Consider the following 18,504-nt stretch of genomic DNA (forward strand, 5'->3'; position numbering starts at 1 on the left):
TTTTTTTGAGAGATTGTGAGGGGGTGATGTTCGATTTTAGAGATAGAAAAAAGTTATCTAGTTGTCTTTAACTTTTAATTAATATTACACTTTAAAAGCATCACATCCTAAGCTAACTAGCTTTAAAAACACAACATTTGGTAAACGTGGTGCTTCTAAACCACAACATCTACCTATCTTGTTGTGCTTATGAAGCATGAGAGCTAACTTGTCATGCTTTTTAATAGTAACATTTACAAAATACATCAATTTTTTTAATCAAATTACAAATCACATGCCAAAATAATAAATAAACAAAACAAACATGTTCACTGACCGAGTAATCGGGGAAAAGTCTTCTGGGGTTTGCTTTTAAGTTCCTAATTACTTGTTGGGTACTTGTCTACATTCACCAAATCAATTAATCAATCAACAAATAAGAACTGAAAATCCACAAGTATACATGTAATGGAATAGCTCCCTAGGTATCGTTTACTTTTCTGTCACACACCTCTACAGGTCTACACCGACACCGTACCCCTATGAAATTACACTTTATCTGCTCAATTAATTCATCCTATTAAATTTGTAATAAATAAATTTGACAGAGGATTGACAAGATTAGCGGTGGAAACTTTAAATCTCAAAGAGACATGATTTGTTGCCCTAACCACATGGAGCAATTAGCAGAAATTTATAGACACTGTTCATCGTCGTTGAAACTAGATTAATAATAATAAGTGCTCCACCGAACAGAATATATGCTTAGACCCACAAAATGGTGTGTTTGAGGAGGGTGGATGAAAGCTTTTAATTCTCGTTATTGCAATTATGGGTTGGTTCAGTTCTCCGTGACTCATCTTATTATAGAAAACCCACCTAGATTCTTAGCTTATTATTAAGAGCTAGGTTATTTTTTATTTTAAATATTTTTTTATTTTTTTTAACCACATTTGAATATTGTAATATTAAAAATAATAATAAAATATTTAATATATTTACAAGCAAAAAACTTCACTGCAGACATCCCCTTCTTCCTCCCTTCCTCCCTTCCTGTGATGGAACCTAGCCCATACAGACTCCACGCAAGCATAAATTGTCCCAATTCCTGCTCCACATGCTCTCATGTGCGTTGTCCCACACTATACCATATATTTAATGATGGCCATCTATTTTTATGTACAAGAAATAATCTATACAAAGGAAAACAAAAATATGAACAGTGTGGGAATTAATGCTTTTGGGAGGTGCTGTTCACCAATAAGAACCTTTGCGACCTCTCCGTCTTTCCCATGGATAGCTAGCTAGATTAATAGATGAATAAACAAAGATGTATAGGTATAGCTTTAATTGCCATATTTTCTTAATTAATTAGACGGGGAGGTTCTTCTCTAACCGAAGCAAGGATCAAATTAAGCAACAAAAGAAAAATATTTCAAGCACTGATGATGGAACCTCGTTGAGTTGTCTCGCAACGCTGACCACCAATTCTTACAAATCCTTCAAGCAATGGAGATTCAACAATCTTTTAGAGAGAAAGAAATTACTGGTCACTTTTGACTTTGAAATCCTTCATTGATTTGGTAAGTGAAGCCAGAACCATTGGCATGATAATTAATTAATGAAGGATCGAGGAGATATTGACCCAGCTCAGGCGCCCTCATGTGATCATGCAGCGACGTCCTGGACGGTGAGTGGCCTCTTCCACAGGTTCCAGGCCATGTCGCTTTCATTCCCAATATCATAACTTTCGTTTATGGAATATTATATGCTCCAGTATTATGATTAGAGACCAGGGCTTGCAGGCTTATGCGTCCCAGACCATCTCAGGAGTACTGGCTAGCTAGTAATTAACATCGGACTCTTATGGGGCTTAGCAGAGTGAATTCCTTCCTGTATTAACTTGGTAGGAAGAGGATGACGACTGTGTAATATATTTCTTGAAGCTAAAAACGAGAGCCGAAGGGGGTACTTACTGGGAAATTAGCCTGATCAATCATTTAGAGATAAATAATTAAGAATGCAACGAAATTAATAATTAAAGGTCATGAGTAGTGACAAAGCTACAGGACACGAAGTCTCTCTCAAAAATAGCTGGAGAAATGGGCTTGTGTTGAACTAGCTAGCAGAAGCTGGCAGTGTTCGCAAATGAGGCATGGATAGAACAGCAATTCCATGCTAGAGAATATTTCAGTTGGTGTGTGGTTCCATTACCCTCCCTTTCAAGGTATGGCCATAAATACAGCCGTTGTCTCGCAATATTATTCCATTTCATGCATCACCTTAATTATTTTGTGTGTGAATTATGTACGTGATTCACAAACACGTGAAGTGATGGGACCTACCAACCGAACCAAATTTATTAGTATTTCAGATTTCTTTTTCTTGTGAAATACTTGCTAAAAATACAGGTAAGATAAAACAATCGTGGGATCTTTATTTTGAACCTCAAATATATGTAACCTAGTTGCAGATATCAAGTTGCTCCTTCTTTTTGCTTTTTTATGCAGAATATTTCAAGTTAATTTCCACACATCTTGAATAAAACTTGCATAATAAGACTTTTATGAAACAGTATTAGAAGAAAGGAGTCAAACTAAATACTTTTATATTGTGAAGAATAATGATTTTTTTTCATGGATTAGTTGGGAGAGGAGACATTTGAAAGGGACCTCTATGTTGTCACTCACCCACATGTCCGTTTCGACCTGTCAAAAAGATTATAAAGGGAAAAGAGAGACAGCCTGTGGCTTTCCTTGGAAACCAGAGCCACATGCTGTTCACTTTGGTCTTTCAATCAAAAACACAACGAAAGCATAAGGCATCGACGAGGGATAAACCAAAAGGTGTGGAGGCAGGCAGCATGAAAATCAAGCACATTGCTTTACCTCCCAAAGGTGGCTGGTGGGACATCATACCGACAACATATCACCCATGATTTACGTGAAAAATAACTTGCAGGCAAATTTATATAAATACACATATATACGTAGAAGGATTTAAAGAATGGAGCACCTCCCATATTATCATTCATACATCACCTGTATCTATCTATACTCGTAAAAGAAAAGGAAAACAATATGATACAGAAAAGAGCACCTCCCCAATGAATATTTCTGATCTACCCAGCCTTAAGTAAAACAATAATAAAAAGAAAGGATAAAGAGTTGCTACCAAGCAACCACATAGTATCGAAAGAAAATCTATCATCCAGTCATTGCCGAGTATTTTTTAGCTTGGGTCCAATCATTTGGTTCTCAAATTTCTTCACAGACCAAGCAAGATCTCGCATTGTTGTGTCAAGAACATAAGGATTGTTTTCAAAGTTGATTTCTGTGACATTGAGCAAGTTCCGGCACGGCTCACGCCTCTGTGCTATGGTTCCATGATAATGGAAATATCTGATCATGCCCTCAGTTTTGTGTGTTGTTTTGCCGGCAACGTTCTGGGACATGTGCACCCCGGTTGCAAACACATTGCGTGGTTGGATTGCGTATTTTCGGTCTCTCCTTATGCCTCTCTTCACATCTTTGTACACAAGTTTCTCAAACCCCCACTTTCTGTGAATACAAGCACAATCACAAGCCATGTTATGAAGGGAACAAGATACAAGTCAATGCAACCTGCACTTACTTTACAACTAGTAATAACGAAATCCTAAATGCTGCATGCATCAAACACGTCTCAAAAAGGGACCAAGCATCAAACATCACACGGCATGAAAGCGATTCATGAAATCAAGTTTCTGATGCAGGGAGATCTTTTGTCATGAACAAAATCGTAGTCATCTGGCGTAAAGCCCAACATCATAAATAAGTCATTGTAGAAACAGTCTCGATATTAAAATTTTCTATTTCACATCAACATCAGTGCAATCTCACTATTTTATATAGACATCAATTTACTTTTGATAGAAAAACATCAACGTAATTGATCATTCACGACTATCTAATTGATTTTTATTGATTTTCCAAGTTCATTTCACCACAACAATCCATTTTTCATTACCACAATGAACTCTATCTTGATCTCTGTGGTTTTCCTATCTTTAAGAAGCGAACATCTGCAATTGAACCTTGCTTTAGATTCTTCAAGAATAAAAAGAACACAGCATTGATAATAAAAAAGAATTGAGAAGGTTCCTAATCATAGTTATTATTAACTGACAATCACTTTAGAACAAAACTCTAACCCCCACCCCACTTCCACCTGCCCTGATAAAGAGACGAGAGAAGAATCAAGGTATGGTCACCAGGTGAATAATTCCAAACACTTTACTCAATCTTTTGTTTAATTGTTCAACATTAGTCCTAAAATGTTCCAACCCAGCATCCCTAATGTGCAAAGTATCATACAAAACTACAAAAACCGAATAACGCTCCAGTTTTGCCAAAATCCCAAAGACTCAGTCAACCAACAATCTATATTCTATACCCATCTCGTGAGGCCTAGAAGCTGATTTTCTCCATGTGAAAACTTTACCAAAGCAAAATTCAATTATTGTGGCAGCAGGACCATTATGCGAACCGACACATCCATTTTCACACACGCGCACAAAAACCAAAAAGAATTCCAATATAGCACAAATACCGGAACAGAGAAAAAAGAGAGACCCATTCTTAGAGTTCTAGGAGCTTGAAATCAATCATGATAGGAAAGATAAAACAGAGTTAAAATAAGAGATAAATTAAAAAGAGAGAAAAAAAGAGAGTGAGCAAGCATAATTATACCTGTAATATCTACCATAATCAGCAGAGAGGCAGAGCTTGTTATTCATAGGCATTTGCTCAATAGTGAACTGAGTATAATCCGAGAGCGAATCCAAGACAGACTTGATAGTATTCTTTTGTGGCACATGAATATACTCATCAACATCAAAAAAGAACATCCACTTGGTCATAAACTTATACCTATGCAAACAATCATTGACAACCATAAACTGATTGTGGTAATACCCATCAAACCTCTCTTGTTCTTTTATATCTTGCAATGTAACATAACCCAATTCCATCCATGGCTTCAAGACTTCCAAAACCTCCTCATGAACCCCACCAGCATCATGTATCACAAAATGGGATCTTTCTCCAAATAATCTCACATGATAAGCAATCCATTCCCTCACTCTTTGTGGACTCAGCCCACCATACAAGGATGACCCACAATACAAATAATCGTATTTAGGCTTTGAACTAAAAAGGGTCGTGTTTATATCTCCTGGAGATTCATTTAAAACCTCAAATCTATCAGTAATGTTAAAATCTTTATCACCACCGCCTGATGTTGAGGCTTCCAGGAACAACTTCCCACCTGAATTTTCACTGTTAACTGCCTCTGAAAAGGTACAGTTCACTACAACAACAGTGTAGACATGACCATAACCCCAATCAGGGAGCATCTTGTAAGCAACAGTGGAGAAAGTAGAGTTAGATGCAGAGGAGGATTGGGGGACCCACTCACATTGGTAAGTGGGTTTTGAGTAAACATGGAGAGGTTTTGAAGCAAGGCCAATGATAGCAAAGGTGTTCGGTCCACCTCTGTAAGCACCCATGGTGATGAAATTATAAGCAGCTGAACCATAAGGGTTAAACACTCGCTTGATAACACCATTGTCAGCCACTTGATCTTTTCGAATGGAGGGCGGAGATGGGCTTGGAGGCATGGTTGGGGTACTGGTTGGGGTGCTATTGAGGGAAGCGATGGAGGTGTTGGAGGTGGAAATCCTAGAGATGCAAAACCGGAGATCAGAAGCAGAGATAGTGAAACGTGAAGGGAGAATCTGGAAAAGAGTAGCAATACTGCAAACAACTAAAAGAGCTGTCAAAAGAAGTTTAAGCTCGGCGGCACATGAGTTCATTACAACAGAAGACACAAACAAATTCCTCTTGTTCTGCTCTCCTCCACCTCTCTCTTTCTCTGATCTCTCTTTACCCATATCGGATGGATTTCGGAAGCCTCTGTATATTCTTTCTCAGAGAGGGAAGGAGGAGATGGGGGAGATGAAGAGGCAGAAGGTCTCTCTCTCTCTCTCTCTCTGTATTTCTTGCTTGTATCTTTAGAGGGGGGGTAACTGTGTATAGGACGTGCCTGTCTGCGCCCGTTTTTATATCATCACCTTTTAAGTTTTTTGGGGTTGCAAATTGCTCGGCTCTCCATTTTATGAATTGCTTCGGTAGAGTGTTTATTATGAGTAATATATCCTTTTTAGATAATTAAATCATCTATTTTTCAAATTAGAGTGGATTTCTCTTTTATCTGAGCTTAAGCTTCTTTGTAGTGATTCGGCAATGATACTGTGAAGGGCAATTTTGTCTGTTTGTTTCTGTATTTTTTTAAAAAAATAATATTTTATTTTATTTTATTTTTGGTTTAAAAATAAATATATAAGAACTAAAAAATATTATTTCAAAGTAATTGTCATTAAAAAAATATTTAAAAAGAAAATGTAAGTAATACTACTATAAATTTTTTAAAGAAATCTGCATGCCAATCCAACGCGTAGAAATTTGTATCGGGACATGTCTCTAATCTTCTGTTGAGAACTAGAAACTATGAATAAAAATTTGGCGTTGGCGGTGAGGCAAATTCTAGTGCTTTGAGTCCCGTTCCTTTTTTATCTTGCAGCTACTTATTTTTTTATTTTTTATTTTTTTTGAGTTTTCACGTTTTCTTCCTTGTGGGTCCTTTATGTTTCCTTCTTCTTTTATTTCCTATATGTTTAATAAGATTCTCTTGGTTTTTCAAGATTAATTCCCAGTCTCTGATTTCTCCAAATTATTTTCTTGTGTTTAATACACATAGATATTTCCCAGTGAGATACGAAGTTTCAACTATTGGTGCAAATGGATGGATTTATGCTGTGTTTATTTTTATTATTTTTTGGATAGTTTTTGTGTTTGTGGTGAAATAAATGTAATAAGATGTTTGATAATAAATTAAACTATATTTTATGTTATGGAAATTATTAAAAAACTGAGTTAAAAATGTAATTTTTATGCCTAGTTTTTATATGTTTTTTTAATTTAAATTTGTAAAAAAATTTAAATCTTGTTTGTTTTTATGTTTCAAAAATATTTTTTAAAAAATATAAAAAAAATTTATTATTTTTTATTTTAAATTAATATTTATAAAAAATTTATATTATTTTTTATTTTAAATTAATATTTTTTGAGTATTTTCATATTATTTTAATGCATTAATATCAAAAATAATTTTTTTATTTTAGCATATTTTCAAGTAAAAAATATTTTGAAAGCAATAACAACCACACTTTTAGAAATAATTATCAAATATTTTTTATGTATATTTTTACTACATATAAACTTTAACTATAATTTTTATGAAATACATATTAAATTATAATTAACTATATTTTTAAAAAAATTATTTTTTAAAATCATAATAACAAAAATAATATTAAAAGCAACCACACTCAGACCAGAGAAGAATGAGTCTCCTTGTAGTTTTACTAGAGAAATATAGCAGTGAAAACTAGTAATATCTCTAGCATTGTTTTTGGTTTCTTAAGAAATACAGCCCTTTATTTGTTTATCATAAAATGCTAAGATTGATCGTCGTTTCATCCTCTTTCCCTCTTCCTATTTTATTTTTGGGAATCACATTTCAGATGCTTTTGGATTCCACATGCAAAACACTTCCCAAATCCCAAGTCAATTTATTGTCCACGCCGGTTGCTGCCATTTCTCCTCCCTCCTGCCAAGTTTTTCGAAAGCACCGTTGATTTATTTGTACAAATCAGATTATTGCATTATCATTGTTCCCAAACAAAACCTAAAGGTTTGGAACACAGAAGAAGTAATGCACGCAACAAAATTAAGAGTGAAATTCCTAATAAAAGTTTCCTTTATACTATGGAAAACTCTCAAATGTGTGGGTAAATTATGATATATATTTGAAATATTTCCCGTGAACTAACTATTAATATTTTTTTTTATTATTAGTTTACATGTATTATCTAACAACTCCAAAGAGGTCACTTCTAAATTTAGACAACACGTTTTTTTCTTGAATCTCAACTCATTTCTTTAAAAAATTAATTTAATATATTTTTATATAAAAAATTATTTTAAAAATCATTTTGCGGAAGGATTTTACATAAGCAATGAGATAATAAAAACATGTTTGTTTTTGTATTTTAAAAATATTTTAAAAAAATTTGAATTTTTTAATTTATTTGAAATTATTTTTTTATATTGATAAATTATTTTAATGTATCAATATAAAAAATAAATTTAAATATATTTTTAAATAAAAAATATTCTAAAAACAGTTCCTCTGGAAATAATTAGTAGCTTCTAAAACTAGAAACAAAAGAAGGAAAGCTACAACCCAGGCAGGAATATTATGATTAAGGGAGCATGGAGGAGTCAAATTTAAAGAACAAGGATAGTTAACATAATAAAGCAAACAAAAGTATAAGGGAAGAAATATAGACAGATGGAGGATTATCTGAATCGGTGCTCCGCTCCGTCAACGACGCCTGTCCTCCCTCACGGGCGCGTCCTCCGAAACAAAGGTCACAGCCTCAGACGGGGACCACAAGATTCATCATAACTCATTTTTCCACGTGGACCGATACAGCTCTCACGCTTAAACAGTGATCTAGTTCACACAGCTGACGACTAGTCGGGAGGATACGGGACCCCCTTACAGTTCCTGTATTTGCGGGAATATCTTTTAACAACTAATTTATGAAGGATTGCACAGAAGGGCAAGCTGCTCGCGCAAAAAGTTCGGGACACGTGTCTTGTATTCGTTGATTTGGACCCACTTCACTTCAATCAATAAAATGAATCATTGAGAATGGTCGACACGTATACATTTCTATTTACTTTTCCGGAATAAGTTTTTATTTATTTTTATTGTGCGAGTAGGGTCGTATACGTGTTGGAATTGTTTTCCTAGGTGTTTCTCAATCTATCGCCTCTCTTTCTTTGACAGAGATTTCATGGCAGTCACATTTTATTAGTTTTTCCGAGGTCAAAATTAATTATTTACCTTGGATCCCTCTTAGTATTATTTGGAATTTGAATATTAAGAAAATATAAAAGAAATAAAACTTATCATCAGCACGCCAGCTGAGATATAGACGATTTAACTTACCATCAGTAATAGCATTAAGATATATAAAAAATATTAAAATTCAAGATTTAATTGTGACAAAAATATATTAGACGATCAGAAAGGAAGGGACCTTTCCCCGAGAACGAAAAAAAGAGAGAGAGAATGCAAAGGGAGGGACCCTTTGCCGGCATTACTTGATATTTTCTTTGTGTGTTGACGCCCTTGTCAAATGCTGCCGCTGCTTTGCTCGAGTACCATCTGGTGTTGCTTGCGTTTCCAACTGCTGCTTGTATTTCCCAGAAGGAGACGGCGTTTTCATTATTTCTAATTTATTCTTTGAGATTCTCTTGGTCGTGGGATTTCTTGTGAACGTGATCAATATAATGTAGAAAATTGATTGTGATGTGTAATAACTAGAACGCGTAATGCGAGATCCCTGGGCCTTCAAATTTCAAACCTGCGGTGCGGTGAGAACTGAGAAGTTTCGCTTGGATGGCACAAAAAAAGAAGAAGAAGAATGGTATATTTTTTCTTCTGATAATTATCATTTTTATTTTGAGAATGGTTTGTTTTTTATCATGGGATTCAAATCGGCTGTGAGATTTTCAAGATGTCAAACACTATCCCAAACCCATTTCCCATTAAGAGTGTATCCGGTAGTTTAATGATGTGTGATTAAAAACGCGTTTTAATCTAATTATAATTTTAAAAATATTTGTTAATCAGACCACATTACAATTTTATTTAGATTTTATTAAAAATTCTTTCTTGAGGTTATTTAATTGGTATAATTTTCTTCTACCTACTACTACTTTCGTAGTTTCGACAATGGTGTTTGGTTTTAATCATGGGATTTGGATCAGGTGTAAAATTTTCAGAATTATTGCAATGGTTTGGTTGTGGCAGCACAAAAAACATTATTTTGTTGTCTTTTGTGCGGCCAACCGCACAAACAAAACTCACTTGAACTGCATGATTTGCAGAAAATGATGCAGATAAAATCCAAATATGAAGCATCAAACTTGCAGCTCCTATTACCGACGAGAAAACAAGAAAGAGAGCACCTATCATTCACTTGATGATATACACGAGGTTGTGAATGTTGTTCTATCATCTTCCTCTGCTAAAACTACAGAAACAGACTAGATGCTTACGGATTGCTGGCTCAGAATTTCCTGTGTTCTTATGAAATTCGCTGTGCTCATTTTCAAAAGAATTGGGCATGCTAAACTCCAGCCAGGCATAAGCTTGTTGAAACTAATAAGAAGGCTTTCCTCTGCCTTCCAGTCACTAGAATAGCTAATGCAGTCAATGCAAGAGAGATTGCAGAAAGAGCTTTTTTCCAAGTATTGCAAGCTTTTAGAGCACTACTGCTTGCCTTGCAATGAATTACATGCCGGAAATATTGTTTGGCCAAATACGGAGCGTGCATTGTCCCATAACCACCCTAAATGATTAACCTACATGATTAACAGGATGTTTAAAAATATTATAATTATTATTTTTAAAAATATTCTTAATCCTAAAATAAATTAAAATAGTATTTTTTAATTTTTTAAAAAATTATTTGTAATATCAAAATAATCTAAAAATATAAAAAAATAATTTTAAATAAAAAATAGGAAAACATAAGACATTAAAACACGAAACGCGGTAATTAAATAACGCAGGTGTGACCGACAACACCGTTAACCGGGGATATTAACACGACCTAGCAAGCTACCCTATCATTAAAGTTTACTATTATTAATAACACCGTTAAATTATTTAAATAATGCTGGTGTATCTGTGCATCGGGGCTGCTTAATTAAAAGGCGAGCACTGCACCTCGGAGAAAATATCCAAGTGAGGTTGAGAGTTTCTATATATTTCCACAATAATATAAATCCCGCCGGTTATATTATATATTATATTAAAAAAAAAACTAAAATAGATGGTGAATTCACTGTTCCCCATCACTTTACCTTGGAAAAAAATAAGAACCTTTTTTACGCGGAGGTTGAGAGCATGATTGTGTTTCTAAAAGGAGTATTTTGATATTTTTAAATTGATCAAAGGCATAGTATGTATTTACTTTGAAATTATACAGTAAATTCTTATACATATCCTTATAATTGTTATATTGTTTGGTGTTGTTGAGTGGTAGATTTATATTTTTATTTATAAAATACATGCTAGTTTAATTTTATATATAAAAATAACCGGTTAATAACGGTGTTTTTATTTTATCTTTTTTATTTATATAGTAAAAATATTTTATTATCCTTGGATTTTAATTTTTTATGTTTTATATCTAAGAATATTTTGGTTCTTATACTCTTGTGTTTTTTTTTAATTGGATAAAGTGATTGTTGGTTTTGTTTTCTAATTAATTAAAGGGACTTAGAAAAAATTAGCGCGTACTAAGAACGCATTAATACATTAAGTGCTCCACCGTTTTTGGATGAAATAAGCGGCTGATTCTGAGAACTAAAATTACCATTTTGGAGTGTTTTTAGATTTGTTTTAATATTTTCTCAAAATATAAGCATTTGGTTTGATCTTAGTAGCTTTTATTTTCTTTTCCCTCTCTCCTTTTTTATTCTTGCTCCCTGCCCTATAATTTTTTAAAATCAACCCCTTAATTTCTCTTTGTTTTTTTTATTTTAATCCTGATCTTTTAGTCGATATTTGTTTTTATTCCAGATAACTTATGAAATCAAAATTTATTTTCAATTTCATTCTTATTTGATTTTTTTTACTCTCTTTTTTTATTTATTTGGTTCTTGATCTTTTGATTGATATTTTTTTATTTTAAATAACTCATGAGAATTGATTTTTTTCAATTTCATCCTCTTTTATTTTTTTTAATTTGTCTTGTTTAGTCCCTGGTTTCTTGGTTGATATTTTTTTTTTTGAAATAACTCGTGAAAATTGAATTTTTTTCAATTCCATATTCATTTGATTTTTTAAAATTATCTTATTTAATCCTTGGTCTTTTAATTTTTATTTATATTATCTGAGATAATTTTTTTTTACAATTTCACTCTCGATCATTTTTTTTTCCTATAAGATTTTGTCCTTATTTTTTTCTTTGCTAAATTTTTTAGTTTTGTGTTTTTTTTACACTCGATTCTATTCTTCAACATTGAGTTGATTCGAATTTAAGCTTTTTAGTTAACCTCTAGTTTTGAAATTTCATGGATTTCAGTTTAGTAAGTTAACATAAATCAATGACATTTGCTAGGAGTTACCTTTTTTTTTTATCATTATTTTAAGTCTTTTTTTTTCAGATTTTATACGTTTATTGGAGATTATGTTAAGTGTTTTTTTTTAATGGTTTGTTTTCTATTATTGCCTTTGATTTAAATCATATTGTTAATTTTTCCAATCTTATTGGACACATATAGCCAAGTTGATGATCTAGATATCAGGTTCTTCTTGCTTCTTTCAAAACATTATTGGTCCACGACATAGCGCGAGAGATTCATAGAGCTTGCTAGTGTCTTTATCCTTTTTTTTAAACTCGTATTTTTTCAATTTTATACCCTTTAACATTTACTTGTTTCTTAAATTCTATCTTCATTCTTTAAGCGAACTCAAAATTACTTGAAATTCAAATAAGACCCAGTTAGTTAAAGAATTAAAAAAGAAAAAACAAAGAGGCAAATTGTCTAACCGGGTTAACTTATTGTAATTATATCCATCACTAAAATTATTTATTTTATAAGTTAACATAGATCAATATAGTATATCGCTACCTTTTCATTTTATTCTTTGGATTTTGTTTTGTAATTTAATCATTTGACATTGATAACAACTATAATTGTTTGAGTTTTTTTTTTCTTTCTAACTATATCAAGATAATTAACTTACTCTTAATCCCATTAGATCGAAGAAGCCACACTAGTATTTTTGTTTTAAATTTATTAACATATATGATGATCATTTAATTTTATCTTATACATTTATCGACATTTTCACTCTCATTTCAAATATTTTATTGCACGCATAAAAAGTAGCAACACTTTAGATTTTTTGAATGCAGTAGTTGGATTTTGACATGGCCCGCAATGAAGTGGGGGCCGGACCTTGTATATTTATAAATGAGTATGTTAAAAGATATAGGCTGTAAAAAATTAGGAGACAACGGGTCATGTTGTCCCGATCTCATTTTCATCGCAAGAAGACATAAAAACTCCCATCTCAACATTATAAACTCAAAAATAATATTACAAATTGCTTTTAAATAATCAACTCCCAAATTTAGTTTTAAATTTTTTAATTCATGCGTCTCTCAAATTCGAGGATAAAACCGTCTAAATTAGTTGTCTACAAGCCTTTTATGAATGACGAGGACCTTTATTTCAGTGGGAATTAAGTAAATTGAAATCAGTGTCAACAATGCAAACACCAACATGCTACGTGATAAAAAGAATGTTCGGATTCAATTGCTACATATTCATTTACTACTCCAATTTCTTAAATATAGAAATTTTACCTCCAATTGTTTTTTCTTATTTTGCAGTTATATGATATTTCCATACCATCTTCTGCTATCAAAACCAAGCCTGTCTTTTTTTTCCTACATCATCAAAGGTGGACTATCTCTATATATTAGAATTATATATATATATATACATACATACACATATACATGTATTATCTTTAAAAGGTATATTATAATAATAAAGAATTTTAAATTTACATAGTAGCTCTTGAATTCAAATCACGAAATATATTCTTTATAAAAATTAAAAACAATTAAAATTTCCAAATATAAATTGCATGTTATATGCAACTTTTTGTCATGGATGCTGTGGTGGGTAACTGTTAGTGGAAATTGAAAAGACCCGTAAAGCTGCAATCCATGAAATATAAATATGCAGGCCTGAATACATTGGATCATGACAGTTTAGTCTAGTTGTAACTGAAGGCTTTTGTTTGGAATTTCTGTCATGGTCAGAAATTCAGTTTGGATACGAAACAAAGTCTAGGATTCAAGGCTACGAAGCATATCAGCAGGCCAGTTCGTTGGGGTCACTTGCCCTCATCTCCAGAGACTCGAAAAAGCACCAAGCCCCTCAACCCTATACAGTAGTTGCAGGCACAACATTGCGTATTTTCTTGGGGGAGGGGCAGCGTACAGCTAGCTAGAGGCCCCTCAACCCGAGCTAGTGCCTTGGATTCCCCTCCGATATATGCCCACTTTACGGGAAGTTAAAGCCACAACTTTACAGCCATCAATTATCATACATATATCTCTGCAGTGATTGCTGCACGAAGTATAGGAAAGAATGGTACGCAGCTATGAAGCTGAGAGAACGTGTAGGAGGAAGAGGATATGCTTAACTTAGGAGGCTGAGTTTTGGAAAACAGGGGGTCCAAATGAGCTGCTTATGGAGACCCATGATATTAATTTTAACACATTTTGCGCAGGCAAAAGTCGTTGGAGATCAGCCAGCAAAAAAGCACTCAAACAGTACATTAGTTCATAATATCACAAGAACTTGGTATCCCTCACAAGTTAGGATTGAAAAAAATGACCATTACAAATGTATCTGGGCTACTCTGTTTAGGAGATGAGGTACAATGGCAACAAGTCACTATATACTTGGATCAAATTCTCGTGCCTGTCTCCAGAGAATTTAGTCTTTATATCCTCGAGAAAGCTGAAGATACAACAATTCTTATCCAATCCACGAAGGGAGAAAAGAAGAGAATATTTAGGAGATTATCCTCCGAGGGCCAGCTTAAAGGAAGAATAGAGAATTGAGGGGGGCGTGGTGGTCACTAAATTAAAAGCCATTGGGAGTTGAGAAACCATACATATGCCATTGCCTGCCCACCCGCACATGCTGTCTGTGCCCATATGCCCCCACTCCGAAGACTCCTTTAATTTTTCATTTCATCATCCCATTCTATCTTAGCCCCATCACTGAAAACTCCCAAAAAAGCCTGTCTACACAGAAATATTTGACATTAAAAAGCAGCATTAATTTATTATCTGTAGTTAGGTAATCAAGCCACTTAACTATATTTGTTTCTTTATGGTCACACTATATGCCATGTAATATGTTGATCATCTCCCTTCTCTCTGTTTTTTTTTTTTTTCCTCTCCCCCTTCTATGCTGCCACTTGTAAATCAACTCCATCTACGAAGGTGGGGCTAGAGTGCTAGGATGTTGGGATGCCAAGGCTGTGGATTGAAGGTGCCTTGGACAGGTGATCAAGTGGTCATTACGGAGTCCGCCTGCTTGCATGAATGAATGGATGACAGTTGGACCAACAAATCTAAACCCTCTCTTCACCATGTCTTTGCTTATGGTTTCTGATTTTGAGGTCTTCACAGGGATCTTTTGGCATGATTTGTATTGGGAGAATATAGGTTTGTGATTAACATATCCCCACAAGTACTTGTCAAATGACCCAAATTCCCTTTTAACCTGTAAAATTAAATTAAAATTAATCAGGATAATTTACACAGTAAAGTCTCTCAATCATGTCTATTGACTTTGTAACAAGGCAAGTTTTTATGCATCCAAATATAGTTTCAAACGCAAAAATAAACCGTGCTAGTGTTATAAGGTCAACACGTTCAATTTTTAAATGATTCTTAAGAATGTTAATTAACTATTAAATCAATCCCAACCTAGGATCTTTTCTAGAAGAACCTTAATTAATATACATAGTTCTTATCGAATGAGAATGTCATGGATGAAGTAAGATGTTTGATTCCATCAGTATAGTAAAAAGTTAAGAGGCTGAAATGACTGTTAAGAAATAATGAACAAGTGACGAAAGCTATGTTGCATCACCTCCAGAATCTTATTAGAGTTGTCTACCACTCCTCGAACTTGGCTTGTTTCTATGCCATGCTCAGAACTAATTGATGCTATTTTCTTTTCAGTGAATTTGGCAACAACTTCTGCATCAAACCCTGAAAAGGCCTCCCTGCAGTAGACATCAATGTCCAAAAAGAAAGGAAAAAAACCATTTAATCACAATTTCTCTGTCAATTAATTCAACGCAACCAATTCTATTTTTTTTCCCTTGTCGAAAGCACACACCTGAATGCCTCTCTTTTCTTCAAGATTGAAGTCCAATCTGATCCAACTTGTGCACCAGTCAGTACTAGCAATTCAAACAGCATCCTGCATAAAAAGATCAGTCCTTTAGTTTCATGATTCATGAGTGCCATCATATACATTGAGCATGAGTGAAGAGAACTTGCTTATCATCATGGACAGGAACGCCCCATTCTTCATCATGGTAAGCAACATAGATAGGATCTGGTGAAACATAAGTATAGACTGAAAACTTTAGTTACCTTTCTTTTGTACCCTTTAATTGCACAGAAAGGTTAACTGAATCAAATGGAATGTCAGTGATTCGTTTGATACCTGAATTAGGAGTGATAAAACTACATCTCTTTTCCTCTCGAGAGATGGTATTTGTAGCCGGAGAATCAGCAGGAACAACTTTCCCTTGATACTTCATAGACTTTGTTCTCCCATAATGAGCAATACGCATTTTTCTTTGTTCTTGCATAACAGCAACATGTTCCTTTCTAGCAGCAGCTATGCTGCCTGGAGACTCAACTAACAAAGATGAGTGTTTCATAGCAAAAGGGTCAACAGAAATTGGAACTCCTACAGTGCTAGATTTCGTCGACTTCTTTACCAAACTAGCTGTCACTTTTGTTGTGCTACGTGGTATCCAAACCTTTTCAGCACTAGTATTTAACCCGTCAGGATCATTTCCTCTCTTAACTGCTGGAGGTACAGGTGATTTTAATTTGGGAGAGATAGGGAGGGACAGTCCTGAAGGCTGCTTAGTTTTAGTACCTGCGGCATTACCAGCTGGTTGCATTAATGGTATAGGTGGTACTGCAGCTGGTTCCTGAGTAGGAGACTTTGCAGGTGAGTTCTTTTTAAGTGAATTGCGTCTTTCCAAGCTAGGAACTTGATTGGATTTTGGCTGAAGGACCGGGCGGCCATTAATCTTAGCAATAGGAGTAGCAATATTATTAGCACTGCGGTGCAGCCTAAATTTAAAGGAACACATAGTGAATATGTGCTTTGTATGGACAGCAAAAAACAGAGGAAAGTGAATGATTTGGGTGCAAGAAAGTACTGAGTGAGATGAGAGATGGACAATGGAGATCGAAGGCGAAGGACTTAAGGAGGGTTTGGGAAGGATGTGGGGTTTATAAACTGGAAAGTGGGGACAGAGCAGAGGGAGTGGTCACATGGGTGGGTTGGGGTCTGCCATACATTTTGTGAGGGGTATTGCTTTTGGGGTAATATGCAAGCACAAAGATGACAACGACTCCAGGGTCTAGATTAGAGTTGTTAATATTTCTCTCAAGAAAAAATAGAAGTGTGGGGATGGTGGTAGTGCCAATGCCAGCCTTCACATGGACCCTCGATTTGGGATTTTGTTTTTTTAAACATTATCACAGTAAATTAAAAAAATTTAGTGAATTGATATATGGTTAAAAATAATTAATAAAATAACATAATTTAATTATATTATATTTAAGAAACATGTAGTTAAATTCTAATTTTTTTTTTATCTTAATCAGTTGACTGATGAGATCTAGTTGTATTAATCAGTTAACTATTTCATACTAAAACTATAATTTTATAAAGTTTTTTTTTCAAATATATTTTATAAGTTATAATATACATATTTGTTTAATTTATTGACTGAAAAATAGATTTCAATTAAAATATCAAAAAGTTATTATTCATAAAGTATACATGATTTTGAGTAATCAGGTATGAGTATATCATAACTAAATAAAGATCTGCTTCAAAGAGATTATATGAATGATTTAGCAGATATATTTATAAATCAATGGAATAGGTTTAGGTGTAAGAGGAGATTTAGTTGCGTCATATCAGAATAAGAACTCAAATTTTTTTGACTCGACTGTTCGATCATGCTCAAATTTTTACAGAAATTTTTAAAGGCTGTTTCCTTATAGTAGCCACTGTTTCACTACGTGGACTATCGAATCTTTAAATATTAAAACTCTTGACAAGGCTCTCTGTTTTAGTAGTTTTGAGATTTTTCTTGTTATTTTTGAAACCGATAAACTTATTAAGTCATAAAATATAAATGATATGGTTTCATCATGTCTTACAATTTGACCATGTTCCTTTTCTAAAGCGTGACATGGTTAAACTATGCTATTGAATCAAATCTTATTTTTATTAATTTATTAATTTTTTTAATTTACTATGATAATTTCCCAATTTATCCCTTAAATTACCCTCTTTTGTTTTGTGTCTTTACTGCTCAACAGACCACGATCTCTTCCCTAGTCCCAAGTTGGAGTGAGGATGAATAAGAGAATCATTGCTCTCTTGAGCTTGCTAGAATTCTCAAGTACAAGGATATTTGGTTTTGATATGATATTAGCTCAAGTTTAGTTGTTGAACTAATCAAATTAAAGTG

General features: G+C 33.7%; 2 protein-coding genes and 1 long non-coding RNA gene across 4 annotated transcripts; 1 reads left to right on the forward strand and 2 right to left on the reverse strand.

The window, feature by feature from the left end:
- Positions 1 to 2,977: 2,977 nt before the first annotated feature.
- Positions 2,978 to 6,061, reverse strand: LOC105113657 (uncharacterized). The gene is made up of 2 exons (XM_011009914.1): positions 4,710 to 6,061; positions 2,978 to 3,539 (listed from the first exon to the last, which is right to left on the reverse strand). The coding sequence occupies exons 1-2, from the start codon at positions 5,909 to 5,911 to the stop codon at positions 3,194 to 3,196; spliced, it is 1,548 nt and encodes a 515-aa protein (XP_011008216.1). The 5' UTR covers positions 5,912 to 6,061; the 3' UTR covers positions 2,978 to 3,193.
- LOC105113656 (uncharacterized) lies at positions 3,536 to 4,689 on the forward strand. The gene is made up of 2 exons (XR_840003.1): positions 3,536 to 3,622; positions 3,806 to 4,689. It is a non-coding gene; the product is annotated as an uncharacterized LOC105113656 (long non-coding RNA).
- An 8,439-nt stretch (positions 6,062 to 14,500) lies between the features above and the next one.
- LOC105113658 (uncharacterized) lies at positions 14,501 to 17,239 on the reverse strand. 2 transcript variants are annotated; one of them, XR_840004.1, is made up of 6 exons: positions 16,443 to 17,239; positions 16,274 to 16,331; positions 16,110 to 16,193; positions 15,858 to 15,993; positions 15,075 to 15,485; positions 14,501 to 14,997 (listed from the first exon to the last, which is right to left on the reverse strand). XR_840004.1 is itself a non-coding variant. In XM_011009915.1 (5 exons), exons 1-5 carry the CDS (start codon positions 17,104 to 17,106, stop codon positions 15,195 to 15,197), a joined length of 1,233 nt encoding a protein of 410 aa, XP_011008217.1. In that variant the 5' UTR covers positions 17,107 to 17,239; the 3' UTR covers positions 14,501 to 15,194. The 2 variants fall into 2 exon arrangements, 1 of the variants encoding a protein (XP_011008217.1); XM_011009915.1 differs by having other exon boundaries at positions 14,501 to 15,485.
- Positions 17,240 to 18,504: the final 1,265 nt, after the last annotated feature.

Source organism: Populus euphratica, unplaced genomic scaffold (assembly GCF_000495115.2).
Source record: "Populus euphratica unplaced genomic scaffold, PopEup_1.0 scaffold443.1, whole genome shotgun sequence".
In the NCBI taxonomy this organism is placed as follows: Eukaryota; Viridiplantae; Streptophyta; class Magnoliopsida; order Malpighiales; family Salicaceae; genus Populus; species Populus euphratica.